We start from the raw sequence: 24,071 nt of genomic DNA, 5'->3' as shown, positions 1-24,071 counted from the left end.
AGGAGCAGCGTAAATATTTCCTAGAGAAGCTGGTTAAATTTTACTGCACACATTTTATCAGGCACCTTTTCCATGTAAAACGAGGAACAGGTGCACACACTGATACATCAGCTTCCACTGTGGATTTTGCACCATTACAAATTATGGTATTGCAAAGGTGAAATAAGGTTATGTTCAGGATTCTCTGAGGGTAGAAGTCTCTCATTTTCATAAGACTGGAAATGGACGTTCCAGGCAGTAGGACTCATCTTCCTCTCCTTGAAAGGGTACAGCCCTATCCATGTAAGGAGGCTAAGGGATTTTATTAAAACCCAACAGGCCCCAATGCTTAGCAACTCAAATGGTCAAAAAAGTGTAGCTAAAATTTGTTTTTTAAACTCTGCCAGGATGGCCTTCAAGCTCAAACAGCCCAACAAGTGGACTGGAAATTTTGTTGGTAAATTTTGATAAGTGATAAAGAAATCTTTGAGAGCAAGAGTAGTAATGGTTGATAACTGCCAGCTTGAAAATGGTTCATGATTCCCTGTAGTTTAAACAGGAGCAGCCTACCACATCTGCCATGATAGTAGATATATGGCATTCTGTGTCCAAGTTTTCTTGACAAGCAGACTACTCTAATGAAGGAAGATTTGTGTTAAAGATGAGCTCCTTATTGGAAAATTCCCCTTGATTTTATTAGAGCTTGTTTGTACTGAATATTATTTACTTAGAAGGCATGGGAAACAAATTCTTTTAGATGTGTTTATTGATTGATTGGAAGGTGCTATACTCAGCACTTCCCAAAACTTGAAAAACTTTTACACTATAGCAACAGAGGTCACATTTGTCTTCGTAAAACTTCCCAACTCTGAAGTAAATGTACTGAAAACTTTTCCTGTTTTCTAAAGGGTTCTTTCTCTATCTCTAACAGTGTAAAGATTTATCTCTGGCTGTTTATGAGGGTCATAAAGCAATTTTCATCTTGAGTTGAACATAACATCAGATAATGGGCACATTGTTTTGAAAATCTTAATTAAATTATTCTCTAGCAATGCATTAATTCGTAGGTAAGTGTTAGGCAAAAAAAAAACAACAACAACAACTGTATTTCCATGGTAAGAATAAGACGCTAATGAGAAAGGAGGTTGTAACTCATAATCCAAATGCTATTCCATCCCCCATATTTGATCTTGGTGGACTTTTGGTTTGTTTCAGAACAATTCAGAAATCAACTAAGACAAATTTTGGTGTGTTTCATAGTGATATAGGCTTCTTTCTATTGAGGCGTATTTTTTCTCTGCCAAAAAGACTGTAAAGTCACACATTCATACTGAGAAGATCAGTTTCTGATCTCTATTAGGACCTATATTTATTTACTTCATTAAATAATTTTATAATTGCTTTTGCTACTGTTAGATCTGCAATGAAAAGGGAGCTAGGGATTACTTATCTGAGTTCTCCTTACACAACTGTGAAAATATTTTACTATATTTCAGTTGTTTCTGTTCTTGCACTCTCAGTGAAGTCAAAGGACGAAACCTGATTTGATCTCGTTGGTCTTTATGACTGGTGTAATTGCTGGCTGAGTCATCAGTCAGGAAAATAAAACAGCTTGACTTTCAGCAGCTCAGGCTGAGAGTTTACTGACTTTAAAGTTAAGCAAACAAACAAAATCTCCACCTGCTTCTCATCCTGGCAATGCACGAATGGACATCCTTATACCTTTCAAATGACGCATACGTGATACAGTAATCACTGAACCATAACCAAGCAGGATGCAGCCAGGCCCCTTCTGGAGGAAGAGCTGCTCACAGGTCCTGAGCCCAAGTCCATAGGCAGCTACCTGTAAATGTAAAGTCCAGTGCTTCTCACTGGGGCTCATGAGGGAAAGCAGGACTAGGTACAGGAACACAACTAGGGCTGTGGAGAGCCAATGGGGAGAGCAGGTTACCCCACAGGAGACATGGATGGACCAGATACACCAGATCCAAGCAGTGGTTGCACAGTTAGCACTTCATTTTAGAAATGCCTTATCTGCAGGACTGCCTAACGTTTTTACTCACCAGTTCCCTACATGCCTGGAGTTAATTTCCTGCTGATGTTCCATTCTTATCTGTGGATTAGGTGAGCTATACAGCATGTGCTTAACAGTTTGCTCCAGCTTGCATTCACTGTATGCAACCTGTTGGTATGTTAATCCATGCTTAGCATTCACTGATGTAATTAGGTTCCGCTGCTGCTTTCTTTGAAGGCACAGAAAAAAGGACAGGAATTTCACAGAATCATGGGATCACGGAATCTGGAAAAGACCTCTCGAATCATCAGTTCCATCCATCAACTCAGTTTTACCATGTACACTAAACCATGTCCTTCAGTGTCACATGTACATGTTTGTAGAACACCTTCAGGGATGGTGACTCCACCACTTCCCTGGGCACCCTGTTCTAATGCTTGACCACCCTTTCAGAGAGAATTTTTTTCCTAATATCCAACCTGAATTTATTCAAAGAAGAAAGTGGAGTCTCCCAACTCTTCAGAGAGTGATCTTAGCTATTGCTGGCTACAAGCTGTTCTTTCTGGAGGTATGCTCCAGTCTTTGAGTTGAAGCTGTGCTGCTGCAGAGGAAGATAGAACACAAGGGTTTAAGCCCAAATCTGTAGCCTGGTTGCAAGCTGGTGGTGAGACGTGGTGAGACATGGTAGACAGCTGCCTGGTCCGACATGGCTTTCTGGTTCCTGCTTTCAGGATTCTTTGTGTTTTTGATAGGGTGACCCTTTCAGTTAACCTGCAGATCAGTCTTAGAAAAAAAATGACTCAACCAAAGTCTCTTTTTCAGGGACAAGTTCTGTAGTACTGTCCTCGATAGCCATGATTGTATTTGTATGCAGGCATGTGTTCATAAGCTGGGGCTGAAACAATTTAGGGAAGATCTCACGGATAAACTAAGAAAGAACATTACTTAAGACTAATTTTTCCTAACTCCTCACCTATTCCCAGGTCCTTAGTATATGCCTGCGCTAGAAATGATTGTCTTTCAAATATTCAGTTGGAATAAGCACAGCTAAGAAAAACAGCTAAGAAAATAGTTGTCATGAAATCAACGGGCTTCAATATATGCATGTTTGAATGTGGGCAGACTTACGGCCCTACCATTAGTTTTATATCACACAGTGACCAGAGAAAAAGAAAATTAGAGTTATCATAAGAGTTAACAAAATAGAAGAATAAACAGTAAGTGGTTTCCCAGCTTAATTTCTGAAACATCACTTCAATCTTCAGTAACGCATGAGCAATACTGGATTGTTGATATTTTAAAGAAATTGGCTGTCAGTATCTACAATTTGTAGGGCGTGAATGGTTTAAAATGTCATAAATATTTATGAAGTTCCTGTGAATGGTGATAGGGACATCATACAAAAGCCTTGAAGTTATGAACTGAGGCAGAAAGGGTGTTGTATGCAACTTGCAATAAATGGCTGTGCAGTACAATGGAAAGAGGAGCAAGGAACAGTCTACTGTTTGGATGGGAAGCCACTGAATGTGCAGAAACAAAAAAGAATGTAAATTTAGAAATTCACCTCCTTTTAGAAAAAGTTTGCTCTGCTTTTGCTTAGATGTTTTCAACTTTTCAGAATTATTAGATTTGTATTCTGCAGTCATGAGAAGTTTAGATGTTATCTATCCTTTTCCTCCCTATTCCTCTCCTCCATTACTCAAGTACTACTTAAAATAGGAATAATGGACCAGAATAATACCAGAGGTATTTCTGCTGCTGTCGCTGGAACTACACGAAAGGGGAATGTAGTCCTAAAAGAAGTAGTATAAATATTTTCTGGAAAAATACCCTATATACATTTCTACTGAGGTTAAAGCACAGAAGTGCAGCTGCCACTGAAACCCTTTTGAGTAGCAGGCTCTATCCTTTTATAAAGCCCATCTGTCTCTACAGAGTATAAAAAATGCATGATCATAAAAAGCAGTGCTCCTTAGGGGAAAAATCTCTCTGTACTAATCTTGTAGTCACTTTACAAAACAGTTTTTAATCCCAAATTTGCATTTGATTTTCAGTCAGGAACTTTTGTGGTTTTTGCAAAGTTTTCTTATTCCATTAGAATAAGATATGAGGTACAGTTTGTTCAGGTGGCAAGTCCAGACTATGAATAAACCAACGTTATCATATGAAAGAGAATTAAACAGGCAGATCCAAGTGGGGATATATTAAGCCAAATTTAAGCTCCAGTAGTTGAATTTAGCCTGTACTAGATGTCTGGTTTGCCTCAGGATATATTCAGCTTTTCAGCTAATCGACTGAGGAAAACTGCCTCAGGTATGATAAAATTTACAAGACAGCTCAGTCGAATAGTTCTTGTTATAAATACTAGCTTAAAGGCATTCTTCTGGTCTTTGGGATCACGACTGTATTTGCATTTAATTATTATATTTCAAACTTTTTTGAACTTGATTAAAAATATTAGGCCAGCCAATTATATTATTATAGTGGTTTGTAGGTAGGAGCAGAACTTCATACCACTTTTTTACTACTTGGTGAATTTTTGCACGTTTCCTTCTGTTTATTTCCAGAATCTCACAGGAGTGGAAACTATTACAGTGTCTTTTCTTTAAAAGAGGAAAAGCAAAGGTGTTTTAGTGCTGTTCTGCTCTAGGGGATGCAGAACTATAACACAACACTCTGTCAGTGTAATCAACAAATAATTTAGAACATTAAGTCTTCTGCCTTATTTGAGAGAAAGATCGGTGTGATACAGTCATCCTATCTTTTTTGCCAAACTTTGATTTAAAAAAAAAATAATCAGTAAAATAACCACTATTTTACTGTCTTATTTTGAAACAATCTGAAATTCATTTACTTGCTCACTGCTGAAAGCCCTATGGCAGAACTACAGTAGAACTACTTGTACTACAGTAGAACTACTTGTCCTGTGATACGTATGTGCTGTGTGATGGGAGAGGTTTGTAAAAGGAAGCCCAAACTGAAATGTCTTCAGCTACACCGGCACTCTGTAATGCTTCTCGTTTGAGTCCCCCGGTGCTTTATTTGTTTAGGTTGTGGATTTTGTCTTCACTACTCACTCTCTGGAAGGATTTTGAGTTTCAGATTCACCACAACCTAAATCAACGCTCACTGTTAGGGGCAGTTGTACCTTGGCTTTCCTATGCTTTGCAAAGCAGGGTGTTTCACCACCTGCAGATATTTCTTGATGGGCAGGATTAAATTGCCATTTGGAATGAAATTTCTATTTTATTTTTCATTTTTTATTACAAGATTTCTGTGCTGCTTTTACAGTTTTTGACGTACTGATTTGGATTTCTTTCCTTAAAGGTTAGTTTTCCTAGAAGTTATGTCCAGGGCAAGAAACGAGGCTTTCTTCTAATCTTGTGGCCATGATAGATGATGGATGGACATTTCATGGGATGCAATTCATGTAAGTACACATGTGCATCCTCATGTTTGAGTTTCATGGCAATTCACAGGGTTTCAAACTCTAAGGTATTCAGCAACAAACACTGCATTCATAGCTGTAAATCAGCACAGTCTCCAAGAGCCAAGGTAATCACTGACTTCTGCAGCAGAGCCTGTCCTGCAGGAGCTCTGTGCTTGAGGACTCCAAAGGCCTGAACATGCTCAGAGCAATGCTTCTTAACATTTACTTTTGTTCTTGGCATTCCTGGTTTACATTCACTAAATGAAGCTCATGTGTTTCCACTGGCAAATAAACATATTTAAACCAAAAATTATGCTTCCCCTCCCCCCACCACCATGTATTGAAAAGTTTTTTTTAATGTACAGTTCAAGGAACACCTCTGATCCTGTAGCCATGCTGTAGTACCTTTTTAATATCTGCTCTGTTTGGGAGATTAACACAGATATTGTTGGCCCGTTCACCATAATCAATTTACTTGATATAGTCTAGTTCAATAAACATTAACACAATTCTTACCACTTCTGTTCAACCAAACATAATGAGCTTCCAGTGAAGGATAGCCCAGCAGTATGTTATTTTTATATTAATTTCCTAGGTCAGCTAGAGATCCCAGCACAGAAAAGACAAATCAAGGCTGACGCTTGGATAAAAAATCACATACTCGAAAAATTTGACATGGAATCCAGTGATGTCAGAAATCCTAGCTATTTGATGCTTCAAATTCAGACATTCTTCATGTAGACCAAAATAACAGACATTTATAGTGTACCTTACTGCTGGTGACTATTTAACAGCTAGGTGCTCTCACAGCATGGTACTCTTTATGTGCTCAGTAATGAAAGTTGGCTATTGATTTTTCTGTAGCTGCTTGTAACTATTATAGTTGATACATCAATAGAAAAGGAAAGCACAATGTTTCATAGTAGGCAGAAAATCAGAGAATACATGATGCTGTGACAGTAAATCATGGCATAATCTCAAGAATTGATAGATGGTTACTGCTAACTTGAAACCCATGGCTTTCTCTGAAAAGGCTGGGCTATAATCGCCCAATACGTTCTAACAGACTGACTGCCCGTAATAGTGGTAAAGGACACCACACAATGTTTCATCTTCAGAATAATGGTTTCCACGAGGCAAGTTGTTTTGTTGTGGTGGAATTCATTTTGTGCCTTACCACAGAAGGAGGGCAAAAGAATGGTTTGAATGCAGTTTAGTGGTTGTAGGAAAAAGATTGTTTTATTTTCAGGAAAGCACAAAAAAGGTTATGTTTGAAAAAAAAAAAAAAAAAGAGGAAGAGAAGTTGTCATTAATTTTTAACTTGCAAAAGTCTGCAGTTAGTTGAAAAGGAAACACAAAAGACCTGATTATTCTTGAGATCAAAATATTGGAGCTGTTCTGTCAAGAAAGGCAAAGGCAGAGAAAATAACTTTACCACAGCCATTTCCAGCTCTACAGCATCCTGAAAGGGCGCCAAAGGCACGTAAGTAATTGAAAGCTCTTTTCAGTGCCTACTTCTGTCTGCCATGTTTTTGAGGGGGCACAGCACACTCAAAATTTTACAGTATGCCTACTGAGGATTTAGCAGGAAAGTTCTTAATTGCTCTGTTCTCTCCTTACTCCCTGGATCAACTCTGGTATTTTTCTATGGTTTTAATTAATTATGGGCTCTTACTTTCCTCTCTCAAAACAGAAAAGGAGGAAGAATGACAAGTAGAAGTGAGCTGGCCAGCTGGAACACAGTGGGCAGTTGAGAGGATGCTGGTCCTGCAGTAGACTCTTGGCAATGTTCTTCTCTGAAGGAATACTTTCAGTGTGCTGTACTGTTTTCCAGCACTTCTTTAGAGAATGTGAGTATGATACCTGTCCTTTTCAATCTTGCCAGTTTCTCTGCTCTCTGGCACCAAATGTTTCCCTGGAGAGATGCTTGTAGACAAAAGGAAATGACTTTCTCAACCTACCCATTCAGCCTGCCTCAGGCTGAGCATGAAGAACAGTCTGCCTCATATGTTCTGTTCTGGGGTAAGGATTTTCCCCCAGTGGATGACAGCATAACATCGTCTGTCTCATCCTGAGCAGTTTGCTGATCTCTTACAATCTTTGGTGTTGGCAGTGGGGAAAGATACTGTTGTAGTGTAATTCCCTGTTCTGATGCTGAAATTCATCTCCTTCCTAAGTATTGCCTTCATCTGGCAAGCAGAGGTATTATGCAATATATTTAAAATATTCATCAACTGGGGATGATTCTAAATGTAAGATTTTCTTTATTAATCCTTGAATAATCTTACATAGTGAATCTTTAAAATTTTCTTACAAAAATGGCTGTGTGCAGACTAAACTTTTGGAAGCCATGTGGACTGTTTTTGGACTTATATTTTTCAGTTTGCCCCATTCTTGATGGCTCTGCAAAGGCCCAGAGTAACAGGGAGAACCTCTGCTCTATGAAGTTCATCCAGCCTCAGTAGTGCCTTTGCGAGAGCCTGAGGAGCTGCAGTTTTCACTCCCCTTCCATTTCCTGCCAACATAAGTCAGTGGGACATGCTCCAAGCCGTGAGCTTGGGACTGAGTGTTTCTGCACAGTCCCCTTCTGACTCCCAATTCATGATCACAGCTGTGTTCAAGGCTGACCTGTAAAGTTTGTTTCTTTCCTGTTTGCCATGTTTCCTCCCTCTCCCTCTCTCAGTTGGCTTTGATCACAGTTCCATAGTTTCTTTTTCCTTCCTGTCCTTTTCCCCCCTTCTTAGTTCTTGTTCTGCTCAAGTATCCTATTCTCTACCACTCTTCTCCCACCGCTTTTGCAATTCTTTCCTTCTCCTGGCTTCTGTGTATTTTTCCCACAACTACTTTTCAGTGTTTCTTTGTGGTGTTTCAGTTCTTTTTCTTCAATTAGAGACAACCAGTGCTTTTGTTTCCCTTCCAGCGTCTAAGCTGGCATAAGCATCAAAGGGATAAGAGAAGAACAGGGGAGTGGGGCAAGTGTCTGCAGTGTGTCTCCAATGAATGGCTGACAGTAGCAAACAGCCTTTCAGGTAAGAGTCTCTGCAGTGTGTGTTTTTAACTAGAAATAAGTGAGGAACAGTTCCTAATCTGTAGGCTGTACCTTGTGGTATAGAAAGTATTTCATAAGTGGTCTGTTACAGCAAGAGTCAAGTGAATTTTGCCATTGCATTCCTTTAGCATGTTCCTCCCTCAGTGAAGCATTTAAGCATATGTCCAAAATGAAAAATATATATTTAAATTAAATATATTCGTTTGTTTATTTAAATATTCTCACATTTAAATATACTCAGTAAGTGATTCTGAGAGCCTTGTCTAACAAAAGTAATCACTGATGTTAAGTGCTTATGCCAATACCAGCTAAAAATTTTAGATAACAATATATTTGTTCCATGTAAAATACATTCAAGCTTGTATCTTAAGCGTCTACAATGTGTATTGAAGGTGGGACAGAAATTCCAAAAGTATTTCCAAAGCAGACACGAATGTGTATGTGAGTTATTTGCAAGTGATTTTTCCCAATTGTAGGAACTGTTTGAGCCATTCTTGCTAGTATTCTATGGACATATTAGAAAGTGTAAAAGTGCACACCAACTGGGTTATTCTGAAATCCTCACTGTCTGCACAGAAAGGCAGCTGCACAGAATGCAAATACTGCTTGATACTCATGTTTCTAATTACTTCTGAGATTTGTATCTAACAAATAAATGACCTAATTTTCTCTCAAGCATCTAATGCTTTTGTTATTTCAAAACCTTATAATATATGCATTTTATTAAAAAAAAAAAAAAAGCCATTCTGTGATTCTGTGAAAGGGAAATGCACTTGCTCAAGATGGTTAATCTTTTTTTCCATGGCTTGCAACTGTCAGGCAACCAGATAATGTAAACCAGTAATGATCATATTCATTGCATTTTGTGAAATAAAATCAGGATAAATCACAAGTGATTATTAAGTTTTATCTATAATTTAATGTAGTTTATAAAACAAACAAACAAAAACTTTAATCAACCATGAAATAGAAGGCTATTTCTGAAAATTCTGCAAGAAGTTTATCATTCATGACTTTGACATCCAAGGCTGTGAAGAATTACTGAAAACTTATTTTTTAAAAATACTGGTTTAATTCATAACTCTAATAAATAACCCCACTATTTATCTATAGATATGTAATCTGTTTTTTATTCACAAGAATAATTGACCAGACATTTCATCGAGAAAGATATCTGCAATATAGCTGCTGCCATGACTTCTTTCATCTTGCCTGCTCTATGTTTGAAATCTACATGGGAGGCTGAAAACTAAAACCTGTCAGCTCCATGAAAAAGTGTTCTCAGGAGCAAAGGTCTGTTTATCAGAGTCTTCATTCATCATCATTTAGCGTCTCTAAGAACTTTCAGGGACTGATTTTTAATTGTTTGACTGTGCTACAGATTTTGATAGATAAAGAGAAGGGAAGATGTCTTTGCTTTTGTTTCTCTAAAGAATTCAGTAAAAACAGAGAAATAAAAGAACACGGCAAAAGAAAATCCATTTTGTCCTGCATGTTGCACACAATGCTACAGTTCACTTCTGAAAATATTGTTTTTGCAGTTTTAGACACTAGGATGAAAATAGAGCAATGAACCCCTGTAATGTTATTTCCAAAGGAAAATATCAAACTTGCTCAAAATGTATTCCGCATACTTTAAATCAGGTTCATTTAACTACTGTCTTTGGTCTTTAGCTTATTTAAACAAAGCTGTTTTCATTCGGTTGTGTCTTACATAGTATCTTTAATACTCTGAATTTAACCACTTTTTACAAAGATATCTCTAGTTTTCATTTACCAGATAAAGTAACTCAGATATCATATAAAATTCTTCTGAGCTCCATAGTCTGTAATGGAGTCAGAAACAACCATAAACAAGAGGATTGATTTCTGTATTTCCATATGCTGGCTCCATGAATGGAGAAAGTCCTTCATGAGCTGATCCTAAAATGATCTTTTTTTATTCTCTTTCATTCTTTCCCAAAGGATTAAAGTAGAAAAGCTCTTCTACTTGTCGAGTAGAAAGGACAGGCTGCTTTGCCAGAAAATCAGAGAAGAATTAAATGTTTCAGGGGCAGACTGGATATTATTTAGTTGTTCTACTGACCCACATCATCTCTAATGAGACAGTCATCCTTGGTTTCTGTCGTTAACGTGGGACGTACAGCAGTGAGAGTCCACATAAATAATTGCATTATAACTTGGAAGATTGGATAGAGCTTGTAAAAACAGTGAAATTGCGAGACTCATGATGAATTTGAACTTCTTGCCTGTGAAATTTGCTTTCACTGATGTGAATACAAGAAAGGACCCTTATATCGTCATCACTATCTCCTTCATCATTTTGTTCAATTCAAGTTGACCATCTCTGTTTAGGTAGTACATTAAGTCTATAATTTTCAATTGAGTTGTGTCATAATAATCTAGATAATCGTTCATCTTGATTTCTAGAAACAGAGCCTCCATTTTATCCATAGGTGAGATCACCCAAAAGACAGTGATGTTGACCTTTAAGTAGGCCTACTTCTAATATAATTAATCCCAAACTAATATAACATAGCTGAACCTGTAAATGTGTTTTTATAGACTTCTATGGACTATGCACAGAAGTCATTGTTTGCTGGGTTTAATTCCTAATAAATAGCATTAGCCTCATCGTATTAGGTCTCTGTTACCACAGCTTTTCTTCCTTCGACCTTAGGAAACACCACTTTCAAGACTCCCTTCCAAATTCACTGCTTTGCTATCTTTGCATCCTCCCTTTTCCTCTGCTACATCAGATGAAAATTGTGTTCACTGTATTCACTGTCAAGGTCCTGTAGCTGTTCCTTCCATATTTATCATCAACCATCCAGCATCATGAGGTCACTTCCTGCCTCTGGCTTGCCCTACAATGCCATCCCTGTCTCACCCGCACCCTTTCCAGGCTAAGTGCCTTTCTGCTTTCTCCACTCTGACTCATGCTGAGTTGGAGCTCTCCCCAGCACTCTTGATTTACCTACTTCACATTCGCTCTCAAAGCTTTTACTGTGACATTTAAGAAAGGTGACCCTGGGCTGTAGATGTGTTGGAATTGTGCCTCTCATCTTTATATTTTCTTCCAGTTAAAACCTAGCTATCATTGCATATGTGCAACACAAATTTTAAAGGAATATAGGCTGTTAAGAATTCCTCATCAGAAAATTAGGAAATGTTATATTACTAAGAGTTTTACTCTGAACAATAAGCTTTTCACAGTGAAAGGATCCTCCTTGGTAGATGTCTCATTTTAAGTTCTCTGGTGTCTCTCCCAGCCTTTCTGTGGCTGGGGAATTCCTTCCAATAAGTCTTCTATGTGAAATACTGTTAGTACAGCAAAAAATAATTAAGAATCAAAGAGAGCAAATATTTTGTCAGAAACTAGTATGTGGAAAAATGTACTAAAATAAATCTTGTCTTTATCTATTAGCCAGCTTTCAGCTAATAATAAATTATATTCAGTCCCTCCCTTGTTATAAATACATATTGATTAATTTTAAACTCTGAACTTCAGAATGAGTTATATCTGGTCATTGCTAAACTGCTCTCTTCACTATGGGGAAAAAAACTCTCAACACCTATTATACTGCATTTAATTAAGACAAGCATCAGCTTTATGTACCATTATTTGTTTCTGCCAAATCTCAATGGCATAAATATTGAACAGTCACATCTCCTGAATACTAATTTATCCTTCCTTAATTCCAAATGATTACATAAAGTTTAGGAAAAGTTTTTTTGCCAACATTATCCTCATATACTTACTGTAGATAGATATGAAGTTAGGAGATGAGCGTGAATTTAACAAGTGCACGGAAACTATTTTTCTAAATTCAGATGTGATGTGGGGAAGCTTGAAGGACATGGCTGAATGCTGATTGTACAGAACCCCTTGACTGCCTGTTCGCCAGGTACTGTCTTAAAAGTGCGCTTCAGTGAACTTCGGATGAATATGAAAAAACTGTGAATGGCTTTAATAAAACCATTTCATAATAATGACACAACTATAAATACATGCTGTTGATAACATATGTATGCAATCGATTGTGAAAATATTTGTATATTTACAAACTATGAAAAGGATTAACTGCTAAAGGAGCGTTTTGGCTTCAGAGCTGTCTGAAGACTTAAGACAGTCTTCAAGACTTAAGCGTTTTCTGTTACAGGAATTAAGAAGAGACTCAGTGAGTACCAGTCTGTTCCTGGATGAGTGCTTCACCATGGACTTGTATCGGCTTTTCAGGGTAGTCTTTGTTATGTTGTACTTCGCATGTTCAGAGCACCATTTCAGATCTTGCACTGAAGGTGCTACTGAAGACAAAGTATTGTTTTCTGGTAATTTTTGCTATCTGGTTGAAGAAATAGTAGGCCAGTTTAAAGAAGGGAAATCTTTGACCCTGAAATTTAGAAATGGCTTATACCTATCTTGTAAGAGCATGAGAATAGCCATACTATGGCACTATGGCTCATCTAAATCGTGATCCCGTCTTTGACAGTGACCAGGAACAGATGTCCTAGGGAACAGTGTAAGAAGAAAACATGGAATGATCCCTACCAGCAGCAGCTGCTGAGGTTCCAGCTGCTGGAGGTTACAAACAGAACTGACAGTCCTCTGTATTTCATAGTTTTCAATGGATTTTCTTTCCAGTAATTTCTGCGAGTGACTCTTACCACAAAAACTACAGCATTCTCTATATCTGCTGTCTTGAAGAATATGCGGTGGCATTTTGAGCTGATCACCTGCTAACTTAATTTATTTAGTTCTGATACTAAAATTTGCAAGTGATGGGAGAGTAAAAGAAGATATTTTGACTAATTCTTTTTTTTTAGTTATGTTCCCATTTTTTCTGGGGTTTGAAAGCTTTGAAAAGTTAGTGCAGTTTCTTTAACTAGGAAGTGTAAAAGGAACATCTGCCGCTGTTGAAAGTATAGCGGGATTATTAGGCAGGCTGCAAAAAAAATCCAAATATGCAAAAATGTCTTAAGTTGTGCCATTATATCTGTATCACATTTAAGGGTCTATAATCCTGCATGAATTCTTTCATGTATAATTCTCCACTTGTATTTCCTATTTCATTTTTAAGGCCCCTTCTGTCTGACAAGACCTTCTGCCTCAATAACTCCTTTATTTCTTTGTCATTCATTTTGTTTCTGTGCCCCTAAGTATCCATACCACCAACACGTAATCAGTATCCCTTGTTATTTTTCTTCCAGTTGATGCTTATACACTAAATTTTTGATCTGCATACATCATACTGCAAATTAAACCTTCAATATGAGCCATGGACGTGAAATTATGTACAGCCCAGTGTTTCACCGTTGTCTGCTGCTGCTGGTTTTGTGTATATGTGTGTGTTATGTTTTCTGTATATTTATGCTGCAGGCTCACTGAGGCATAGACTCTGGCTAGTCTGTACATCTGATAGACCAACAATGTTACATAAAATATACTAAAAAGTGCAATAGCTAATTTAAGTTTGTTGGTTTTTTTCCAGCTCCAGGGTTTTTCATGACTGTGTTGATTTGATTTAATGGCACAAAATGAAACTAAGCACAGGAAGGCTCTGTGCAACTACTCCTTTGTGTTCACAGGAAGCTTCTCATTCAGCGTGTTTAATCTATGTGAAGATCCTAACAGGAAGGGTTTTTTTCCAAAATTGCCTGCAGTGGAGTCCAGTACTGAAATCTACTCTCCTCCCATCTCTATCCTTGAGTTGTAGGGACACTGAAAGCATGGAAAGATTTGCTAATATTCTTCTTACCCAAAAGAAATGGGTATGGAGTATTGCCTAGTCAGAGTGGATCTCTGCTGTACAGTTAAGTAACTCGTGTGGTTTGTTTGAAAACTGAGTTTTTGCATTTTTTTTCCCCCCTTTCTTTAACGAAAAGGCCATTATTTGCCATCCATAGCAAGTAAATGTTTACCATTTCTACAGGTCCACAGGTCCCTCTTGACTCACATTAAGTGAGATGTGAGATCGATAGTGGCTCTGCAATTATTTGCCTATTGATAAAACCTTCATTTCTTAAATGAAGTACATTTATCTGTGCCCTGACAGTGATAAGAGAGCAGTACCAGTAAGCTGCTGCCTACTCTAGCATTTAGCTCCAGGCAGACAAGTGCTTGGACATGGGTCAAATGATGTCTAACTTTCTTCCTATTGGCATTTCACTTTATAAACTGCTTTGATGGAAGGCTTGACAAATCATCCTTACTGAGTTCAGATAATAAAAACAAGCAGGACAAATGGGAAGTTTTGGGAAAAAGTTCAGGTTAACTGAACAGTTTGTAATATTACTGGATTGTGAAATGAAAAGAGATTTGTTACATCAGAAGATGATAAAAAGTAACTTGTATTATGGACAGTTATTTGGTTCACAAATTTAAAAAAAATAATAATTTAAATCAAATTGGTTGAAAAATTGATCTGAACTTTATTTTGTGATAGGAGAAAAATTAAAGAAACATTGAGACAAATTTTCGCTCTGGTAAAATCAGTGAGAAATTCTATTTGACTTTAGTGAAGCCAAGATTTCACTACAGTGAGTCATTGCAATCTATTTCTTCCCCAGTATTAGAGATTTCAACATTTAAATAAATAATTAGAATGAATAGAATAAAATAGAAGAAATTTCTAACTGTGTCACAGTAGAAAAGTAGTTTCCAAACTGCTGTCAGATTCATTAGTGATATTCAGAGATAAACGGACTCAATTGCTTTTCCTGTCTGCAACATATGTTGATTTAAGCTAGCAATTTTTGATGATGTGTACTGTGGACTATACTGGCTATATACTGTAGAAAAATTAGTTGTTTTACTGTGGGTAAAGAAATTGCATTACTGACAACTTGGCTAGCTTTTAGAAAGCCAGTTATGTTAATTCCCATTTATTGGGAAGTTTGATGAAGACTTGCACACATTTCTGATACTCAGCTTTCTCAGATATGCCCTTTCTGCTTTTTGGGCATGAATTAAGAAATGTAAAGCCTGAAGAGCAAATGGGAAAAGTAGGTTTAACACCCAAGTCTCTCAAAGATTCCTTTCTTTTCCAGTTCTATTACTATGTGCCTGCTCTATATGTTTCCATCAATTGTACAATTACTGTTCACCTTCCTTGAAAGAAGCCTCTCAAATGCAACTAAGAAGTAAATAAAAAATAAAAAAAAAAATCCAATTTTTATTTATGTCTCTCTTGAGCTACTGAATATTTTTTTGAATATCTTAAGATTGTGGGAAAAAATTGATTGTAACACTTAAGTTAAATTTTGACTTGGAGTCTACCAGCTTCCTTCCCTTCCTCTGTTGGAATTAACAGGAGAATATATCTCTTACTCCTCTCCAGAGCCTGGCAATGAGTGGACTGATAACAAGAGAGGCCACTGAGGATGGACAGACAGTCACTGAAGTATGAAGATATGTTGGTGTGGAAGGAGAATTTTTTACGTACAGAGAGGTAAAGTTTTTTTTTTATAACCAATAGGGGAAATTTAAAAGTTACCTAATTCTAAATGTATTAGTTCTAGGTAGGCTAAACTAAAGTAAAGAAAACATAAGTTACCAAAATGTTTTGGTTTCTTCAGCTGTATCATTATGTACTTGGCAAGGTTGCTTAGATGGGAAAGGTGGCTGGAGAAAGGAGTAGATCTCCGGTGCCTGGATGTGCCACTCACATGGCTGCAGAAAGAGTTGTGCACTGCTGGCTACAAAAGTTACGATAAATATACATCTGTCTAAGCTTCAACAGCATCTTTACAGTACCAGCAATCAAAAGCATTTTCTTATATAAATCCTTTGGAACCTCTGGCAAATATATAATGAACAATTTACCTCTCTCATTTAAAAGCTAGCAAGCAAGACTGATACCATTAAATTGTAATTTTAAAATTTTTTGTATATGCTATGAGTTTTGAATGTTATTTTACTGTTGGCTTACTAAGCCTATCACTTCTGAAATGTTAGGGGAAAAAAAAGAGACGGTGTTATTTGCCCTCAAGGAGATGGCCGTCCTACGAAGATACAGACAATAAGATATAGTCAAAAATAACAAACAGCTTTACAAGTCAGCTTTGTAACTGTGATTATAAAAAGCCAAATGTTTTCTTCTCAGTAAATGAATATTGTGGATTACTGAGTTTGTGCTAGCACAGAAGCAATAGTATAAGGCTTTACTGGTTTAGTGAACACCATGGAGGGGACATCTTCAGAAATGTTAAAGGTTGGTATTTCTTGATATGCTTCTTTTTCCATTAAATGTTGCAGAGTCAGATTTTCAATGAAAGTCAGCTCAGGCTTTTGAAATATTGTTTTGATTAATAATGTGTTTTCAGCATTAAGTTCTGTTTTCTGTTGAGATACCTTCAGAAACAAAGATATGCATCGAATGCATCTCAGTACTTAGAATAATTGCTCCCAATTTTTTCCACAGAATTTGCTGCTTAGCTAGTTTTTACAACTCTGCTGAATGCTTACCAGCATTGTAAGGTACTCTAGTGTCTTAAAAAACCTGACTCACTCAACTTCAGCCAGACAACTCATTCATACTTTTGGACATAAACTTAGGTAGTTAGCTGGAAAAGTTACATGTGTTTTTTGTTTCAGTTTTATCATTGTTCTCTACAAATATATGCCTTAGCTCTTTGGGTCAAGTGGCAACATCATTATATTTTACTATTTACAGAATAACATCTGATTTTGACTTTTAACTAATTGAGTTACGCAGTGCAGTAAATAATGAATTAATAGTTGGAAAGATGCTAACTCTTTTTTTGCTACATCATTTCTATAAAGAAGCAGTATGACTGCAAGGCTCCTATTAGCTGGAGAAGTAGCTCTTTTTATAGTAGCATAAATGAGAGAAAAATGCTATTTGTGTTTTGAGAGAGCTTCATCTAAACTTTCCACAACAGATTCAAACACTATAAATACCACACAGAAGAACGTATTTCAGAGAAATTGATTCTTCACGGTGTATGCAAAATTGTCTTATTCCTCTTGGTTTATCTGCAATTGTATTATAATAATTTGTTTGTAGAATTTTATTCCTTTACAGAGAAGCTTTAAAAAAAAAATGATAATTAAAGAAAAAAATAATTAAATGTCAGCACTGCTGATATTTCTTTCATTGTTGTGCTTGTCTCAACTGCTTACTTTCTTTGTGGACAAACAACTTCTGAGTAAAACCATAATTTTGGCTAAGGAGAAATTGCTGGATCTGACCTTATTTATGTTTTTAAGTCTCTCTTTTCAACTGCCTGTAAATAAAAAATAACTGTAAATAAGAAATTCACTTAGCCAAAGTTTATTTAGACCAGTTCTATTAAGTCAACAGTGTGCAAACCTGAAACAGAAGACAGGCAGAAAAATCTGTTCCTATGAAGTCAATAGGAATCCATCCCCATAAGCCCTTTTTTTATTCCTGGCATTGGTGATTTTTCTTGACTGATTCATTGAAGGGCACTGGTTTAACTAATTTGTCTTGCATAGGTATCTTTCCTCTGCATCCTCTCTGCTAGTGAAAAACAATCTTCCCTTTAAAGGTTATTTCCTACCTAGATTTGTCATAAAGCTATTATCATTAATCTGTGCTTCAAGAGTTCCTTTCACTTTATAAAGACCATGAGTTGTATTCCTGATTTATGTGTTACAGTGTGACTACCATATGCAAACAAGACTGTTTATACTTACCTGAAGTTCCTTTAAAAAGAGTATTTTAATCATATCTCCAAATCATCTGCTTTATGTAAACAAATATCATAAAAATATACCAATCTTTATTTTCGTCTGTCCTCTTGAATTTATAATAAAATGTTATATTAGCTCAGGAATATTCAGAAAGTATGTAGAGTAAGCTTGTAACACTCTACTAAATTCTGTAGGTTTTAGAAACCACTTTAATCAAAACCAACTTTTAGTCTTTCCATTTAATTGTCCTGCAAGTGATAATTAAAAGATGATCATCTGTTTACTGTGGACCTCATAAAATATATTTTAAAATCGTATTTGTTTTTCAGGAAACAATAACAAAAGCAAAATATATTCAGCAGTTTTAGGGAAAAAAGAAACAATGCAGCAGTAGTAAGTAAGGAATAATGTAAGCATGAAAAGTAGAATTTACTTACCTAAACTAAACAGCACCAGGAATTTGAGACATACAAATTCTCGTAGATCAAACTGCAGGGAACGAAGCTTTGCTACTAGTTCTTGTGCATGGCTCATAAGGTTGTTGAGGGTGGCTCCAGCTTGTGACGCTATTACGGAATAATCTACCTGTAAAAGAGAAATATATATTTCTGTGAAATATATCTGTCTGTGCCCACAGAATCACTTTAGAATATTTCAAGTAGTCACATAGTCACAAGTAGCTAGGATACTCCTAGATGAAAGAATCACTCTCAATTTAATGATGTTATCAAGTCAGGATGATTTCATATACAAACTCATTTTAGCACAACAGTATATATTGGAATTATTATTAAACCATACATCTTAATGGTATGTCACATCTCTGTGAATGCTGGTTTGTCTGTATTAGCTTGTGTTAGAGGCTTTATATATGACTATTGCTTATGACATTGGGAGCTATGTCCCTTATTAGTTTGTTTTATACACTTGGTGTCTCTTGCTCTCATTGTAACTGTATGATCTTGCGAAGAGAGTCTGATGAAGTTGGGCTTTGCACCCACACCAGGCATGTTAGTCCTAAGGGATATAAAGTTATGCATGGGAAACAATCTGGTGCCCGTAACTTGGCCAGAAACCTCTATTCAAGCCCTGAAATGTCGGCGTATTCCCACAGGAAGTGGAGGTATTGTGAGGTAGTTTCTGTTCTCTTTAGCTACACAAAATCCTGGCACTTTCTGGAGCTGGCTCCAAGGGACTTTTTCTAGCAGTTCCTTCTCTGCTATGGGAGGAGGAGTGGGCAGGTGTATGGCACAGGCCAGCTGCACAGACACAGTCCCAGGAGCCACCGTGGTGCATGAAGCCTTTTGATCTGCAGCACAGGAAGGAGTGTGACTTCAGGGGAGGTGTGCTGCCCTTGACATGCTGCAGTTTCCTTCTCGGAGAGACTGGCCTCTCCACAAGCTGTTCTAAATGTCTCTTGTGTGTAGAGGACCAACAGAAAGCTGTGATGAATGCACTGTATTTTAAAACGGCAGTGTTTATTAGCCAAGGATACTTAAAACCCTTTCTATCTGATATACTCAATTGCAATTCTTGAAATCAGTCAACCTCACCACTGTGCATACTAAAACATCTTTATGGAAATGCTAGTGTCATTAAGGGGATGCATCCATACAAATGGCTGCACCAGCCACCGCCACTCTGAGAATGGTCACTGCTAACTTCTGTAGACTTTGTTATGGGATGATGAAAGCTGAGACATACTCAGGCTCTGTGGCCTCAGGGAATGCCATGATCTAGAGACAAAGCGCAGGGGCTATGATGTGCTAGGTGTTTTCAAAATGCCTTTCTTGCCTGGCTATTCTAATATTTGCAGAGCTTTAGTCTCTTAGGGGCCTCCACAGCAACAGGGGAATTGACAGCCATACTTTATATAACCACATGTTGGTGAAGCCCAGCTTTAAACTAAGGCAAAGCCTAATGGTAAGTGCACGCTTTGGGTTAACAGTGTGCTTAAAGATGTCAGTGCACTAATCCAGTCTTTAAGGTCTCTCATAATAAAATACTTATTAAAGAAGGACCAGATACCACTGAAGGAAATAGAACAGTACTGAAAATTTTGTTTTTCCAGGCAGTGATCCCTTAGAATTTATACTTTCTAACTAAGTGCTATGGATACTGTATTTTAAAACATGTTTTTTCTTTATTTTAAAAGTGTTAAATTGATTTCGCTCAATCATAAACATCTGTAAAGCAAGAAGAAAACTCTTGGACTTAAACCTGTCAAAATTTCAGCCAGGGAAGATAAGATAGATGATTGAAAAGGACTAAAACTAACCTCTCCTAGAGATGACCTTTATGTAATCAATAGGTTACAGACTTTAATAAGACATTTTATTTATATATACTTAGTGCTCCCAAGACATTGATTGGAAGCAACTGTACAAGAAAAATGGAGTTACTCTTTTGGCATGGATGTTAAAAATAGCACTGCAGAGCATTTAGTGTTGTGCTTAAAGTCAATGGATTACGCTTAAATATCCTATGAGATAGTTTTTATTGCCGTCTTTTGTACTTGGGAACACTGAAGTGGTGACATTAAATTGTTTATTCTCATCCAAAGAAATCTGTGACAAAACTAGGATCCAGTCTTTGTGACTCCCAGACAAACTGTCTTTCAAAAACTGCTTTCTACTTTGCCTGTTCTCTCTCCCTCTCCACCTTCCCCCCCACATACATACATTTCTTTATATATTTCTTTATTTCTTTATATATAAGGATATATGTTTACTTAAATAGTAATAAATAAGTAGTAACGTGCCCAAATATTTTTTATTCATAGAGCAGTTTAATATGGTGATATGATTCAACTACTTCCTATTGAGAAACTGGTCACATACAAATATCAACTCATTCTCAACTTAATTTCCCTTTTGTAATGTTAATGCTTTGTTAAGTGGAGGAAGAAAGCTTGAAATCCCTCACTGAGGTTCCAGTTTGAGGGGGAAATATGCCTTTCAATTCATAATAAGATGTTAAGATGTCTGGATGTCAAGAATATCAGTGGCTTTAGTGCAGCAATTATGCCGTAATGGAAAAGCCCAGTAGATGTCTGGATCTCCCACCATCCCTCTACTGGAGAGCTCTCACACAACCTGCTACTCTTTCAGGTGCATTTAATATTTGCAACACCAGCAAATTTGTCTGGGAGGCAAGTCCTCATCTGCCACTCACCATGAGCAGGCTGTATTAAATTTTTATATTTATTGACATTTCATTACCATAATTGACTGCAGTTGGTTCTCTAGTAGAAGGCACAGGGCTGCCTCCTAAGCAGGAGAATTGGTCCCTTGAGTAGGATTTGCAATTAAAAACAATGCAGAATGGATTTTTTTTTATTGTGTAAATATGATGAGTTGAATTTTCGGCTTTAACTAGAGAATACTGGGTATGCAGGAGGCTTTTTTCAAGAGTGAGCAAAATTATAAGTCAGTGGAAAGACGACCCCCAAAGGTGTCAATCAGTTTATAGAAAATCAACTGTGCATGAAAAAGCCTCAGTTAATGTCTTTTTGGAAAAAATTGGTCACATTAAAGAGTATACTATCTTGCTTGTTTGGTTCTGTATGCAGAAAGCAATATTAAAAGGTGTATTAATTCTTCCACCTTTCAGTTCATGATTAAACGTGCTTTTAAAAGACAAAAATTGGAAGAGCCTAGTTCTTAAGCAAAATGCTTACTTGCATACTGACGTCTTAATATTTACTTAATGCCGTATGACAAATTCCATTTGGTAAATCAACAAATGGCTTCCCAATTATTATTACTGCACAGTTTAGTTGATTTTGATATTGATGGTGACAAGTTAGGTGGTATTTTTGAAAACAGAAGCTTCAGTGATGCTTTCATATCACCTAATTTAGAAATAAAGCAGTAGGCATAAAGTTATGGCTGCACAGATGACTGGAGGTGTAAATTCCTCATGTACCAGTACTCAGTGCTATCTTGCATGGTGAATATAGTAATGATAAAGTGGTAATGATAGAGATTTAACTGGGTTAGCTCAGTACCAAAGCAGTGCCAACAGAACAGCACTACATAATTTATGCTGCCACTTGTTCTTGCCATTCTGGTACTTACACTTAGTTGTTTAGAGTTAGTGTGGATATCACTGTATGTGCTATACTGCAGGCTGTGCTGTAGTACTGTTTGCTAACTGATGTGCTTAAATCTAAAATTAGGTGCTAGAAACCTCCACTCTGCTGCCACCTAACTTTGTGCTTAAAGTCCTTGCTGGTCTATCTTCCACTTAGAGAGTCAAACTGGCTCTAGGCATGGCCAGGACTACTCCAGTTGTGACAGTGGAAAATAACTGTGCATCCAGCTCATGCTACAGCTCTTTTAATATCTATGGACTAGATTACCTAAGGCATCAAAAATGCCAGACTGGGAATTTTTCAGCAGTCAACTGAGATGTGAGAAGTCCAGGGTCAAATCTCTAGTCCAAAGAGTGCGTGAAATATATTAGAGTGTATCCTGGCAGTTGGGGCATCTGTTGAAAGTCAGAAAGATCAAGTAGCCTCAGGTAAGCCTCATACATCTTGTAGACGTGTTCTAATCAAGAATATTGGGCAGAAAGAGAGATCTGGGAGAGAACTTCCAGTTTTGTATTCCAAATAGAAAATTGCGCTCAATTCATTCAACAGGTAGCATTCATGTAATACCCTTCTTTTCAGCATTTCTGATAGCTACTTCTTACAGCTACCTCTGAGTTTGCTGGCCTTCCCAGTTGCCTGCGTTGCAGAGGTAAGGGCTGAGTGGATGAGGCAGCAGGCTTTACAAGAGAGAATACAGAAATACTAACAGCTCTGAAAAAAGAATAACCTGATAGTAAAGAGGATCATAGCTAAATGGGACTGCAGAGAGATATGGCCATGTTAAGTATTTTTTCTAAGTCCCTTTTTTTGATCCAGTTCAAAGTGGCTTAAAAGTCCAAATGCCTTAAATGACAGTGAAAGCAAGTGAAGTCAGTGCTGAGTGTTCATGACAAGTCTTCTTAAAAGTAATATATCTTGGTAAAGTATCTACAGTTCAGCAGCATTTAGAAAGTCAGCTGTCAAAAAAATTTCTCAACTGATAAGCAGAGCAGTTAAGAGATGGAAGTGACTAATACTGCAGATTTTTTTTCTCACGTGAAGTAAGTTAGCTCACTGCGTTTTTGGCAGCAAACATCTGGGTGCAGCAAAATGACCATCCTCTTCCTCCCTGCTCTGCTCTGTGCTACTCTGGTAGCAGAGTCTGCTGCTGGCTGTGGGGACTCTGACACTGCTCCCATCCACGGGTGGCAACCTGCACTGAAAGCTCTGAAGCCTTTGATTGGCTCTAATGTCTGACTATGTGGCTGGGTGAGCGTTTCTCCCAGAAAAAGGCATTGGGCATAGTATATACCAAGCAAGCTACTTTACTATCACATCCTTAATTACTTTCACTATTTCTTGAGGTAGGAGAGAATATATATTTTGCTGGCAATTGTGGTGGTTATTAAATTCATTTTCATATTTTCATATTATTAATACTTTCATTAATTATATTTTAAAAATGTTCATGTTATGTTTCAAAGCAAATGTATGTAGAAAAACACACAGGAGAAGTGCCTACACAAAAATCAAGGAGGATTCAGCACAGGCAAAATCAGCAAATGCTCATATTAGTTTTGGATATATTAATTAAAATTGTGATGACTTACACAGTGTAAGATGCTTGTCATTTTAACATGATATACAATAATAGAAGATAATGAATTAAGTTGCCAGTGGACCTTTCCCCTAGGATGATGTTATTGTGCTTGCTAATTAGTTATAATATGCAAATAGTAACACTCTAAAGTATTCCAAAGTATGTCTAACTTAGTTTCAGAAAAGACTAGTACATCAAGATTGGAAAAACTCTGTGCCCTATTGTTGATCATAAATAAATTCATT

The 24,071-nt window shown here is 37.1% G+C and overlaps 1 protein-coding gene and 1 long non-coding RNA gene across 3 annotated transcripts in view; one reads left to right on the top strand and one right to left on the bottom strand.

Moving 5' to 3' along the window:
• NR5A2 (nuclear receptor subfamily 5 group A member 2) overlaps nt 1-24,071 on the bottom strand; it is a 77,898-nt gene that overhangs the window by 7,210 nt on the left and 46,617 nt on the right. For both annotated transcript variants that reach the window (XM_085232233.1, XM_085232234.1), the window contains exon 6: nt 18,589-18,736. In XM_085232233.1, the coding sequence (XP_085088359.1) occupies nt 18,589-18,736 (148 nt within the window). The remainder of the gene's footprint in view (nt 1-18,588; nt 18,737-24,071) is intronic.
• Nucleotides 1-24,071, top strand: part of LOC104912303 (uncharacterized) — a 118,285-nt gene that overhangs the window by 68,568 nt on the left and 25,646 nt on the right. The window contains exons 6-9 of the long non-coding RNA XR_004160745.2: nt 5,321-5,423; nt 7,117-7,273; nt 8,344-8,452; nt 15,813-15,923. This is a non-coding gene — a long non-coding RNA (uncharacterized LOC104912303). The remainder of the gene's footprint in view (nt 1-5,320; nt 5,424-7,116; nt 7,274-8,343; nt 8,453-15,812; nt 15,924-24,071) is intronic.

Source organism: Meleagris gallopavo, chromosome 10, assembly GCF_905368555.1.
Source record: "Meleagris gallopavo chromosome 10, MGAL_WU_HG_1.1, whole genome shotgun sequence".
Lineage (NCBI taxonomy): Eukaryota > Metazoa > Chordata > Aves > Galliformes > Phasianidae > Meleagris > Meleagris gallopavo.
Note: the sequence above shows the minus strand (reverse complement) of the source record. Positions and strands in the feature narration are given on the sequence as shown.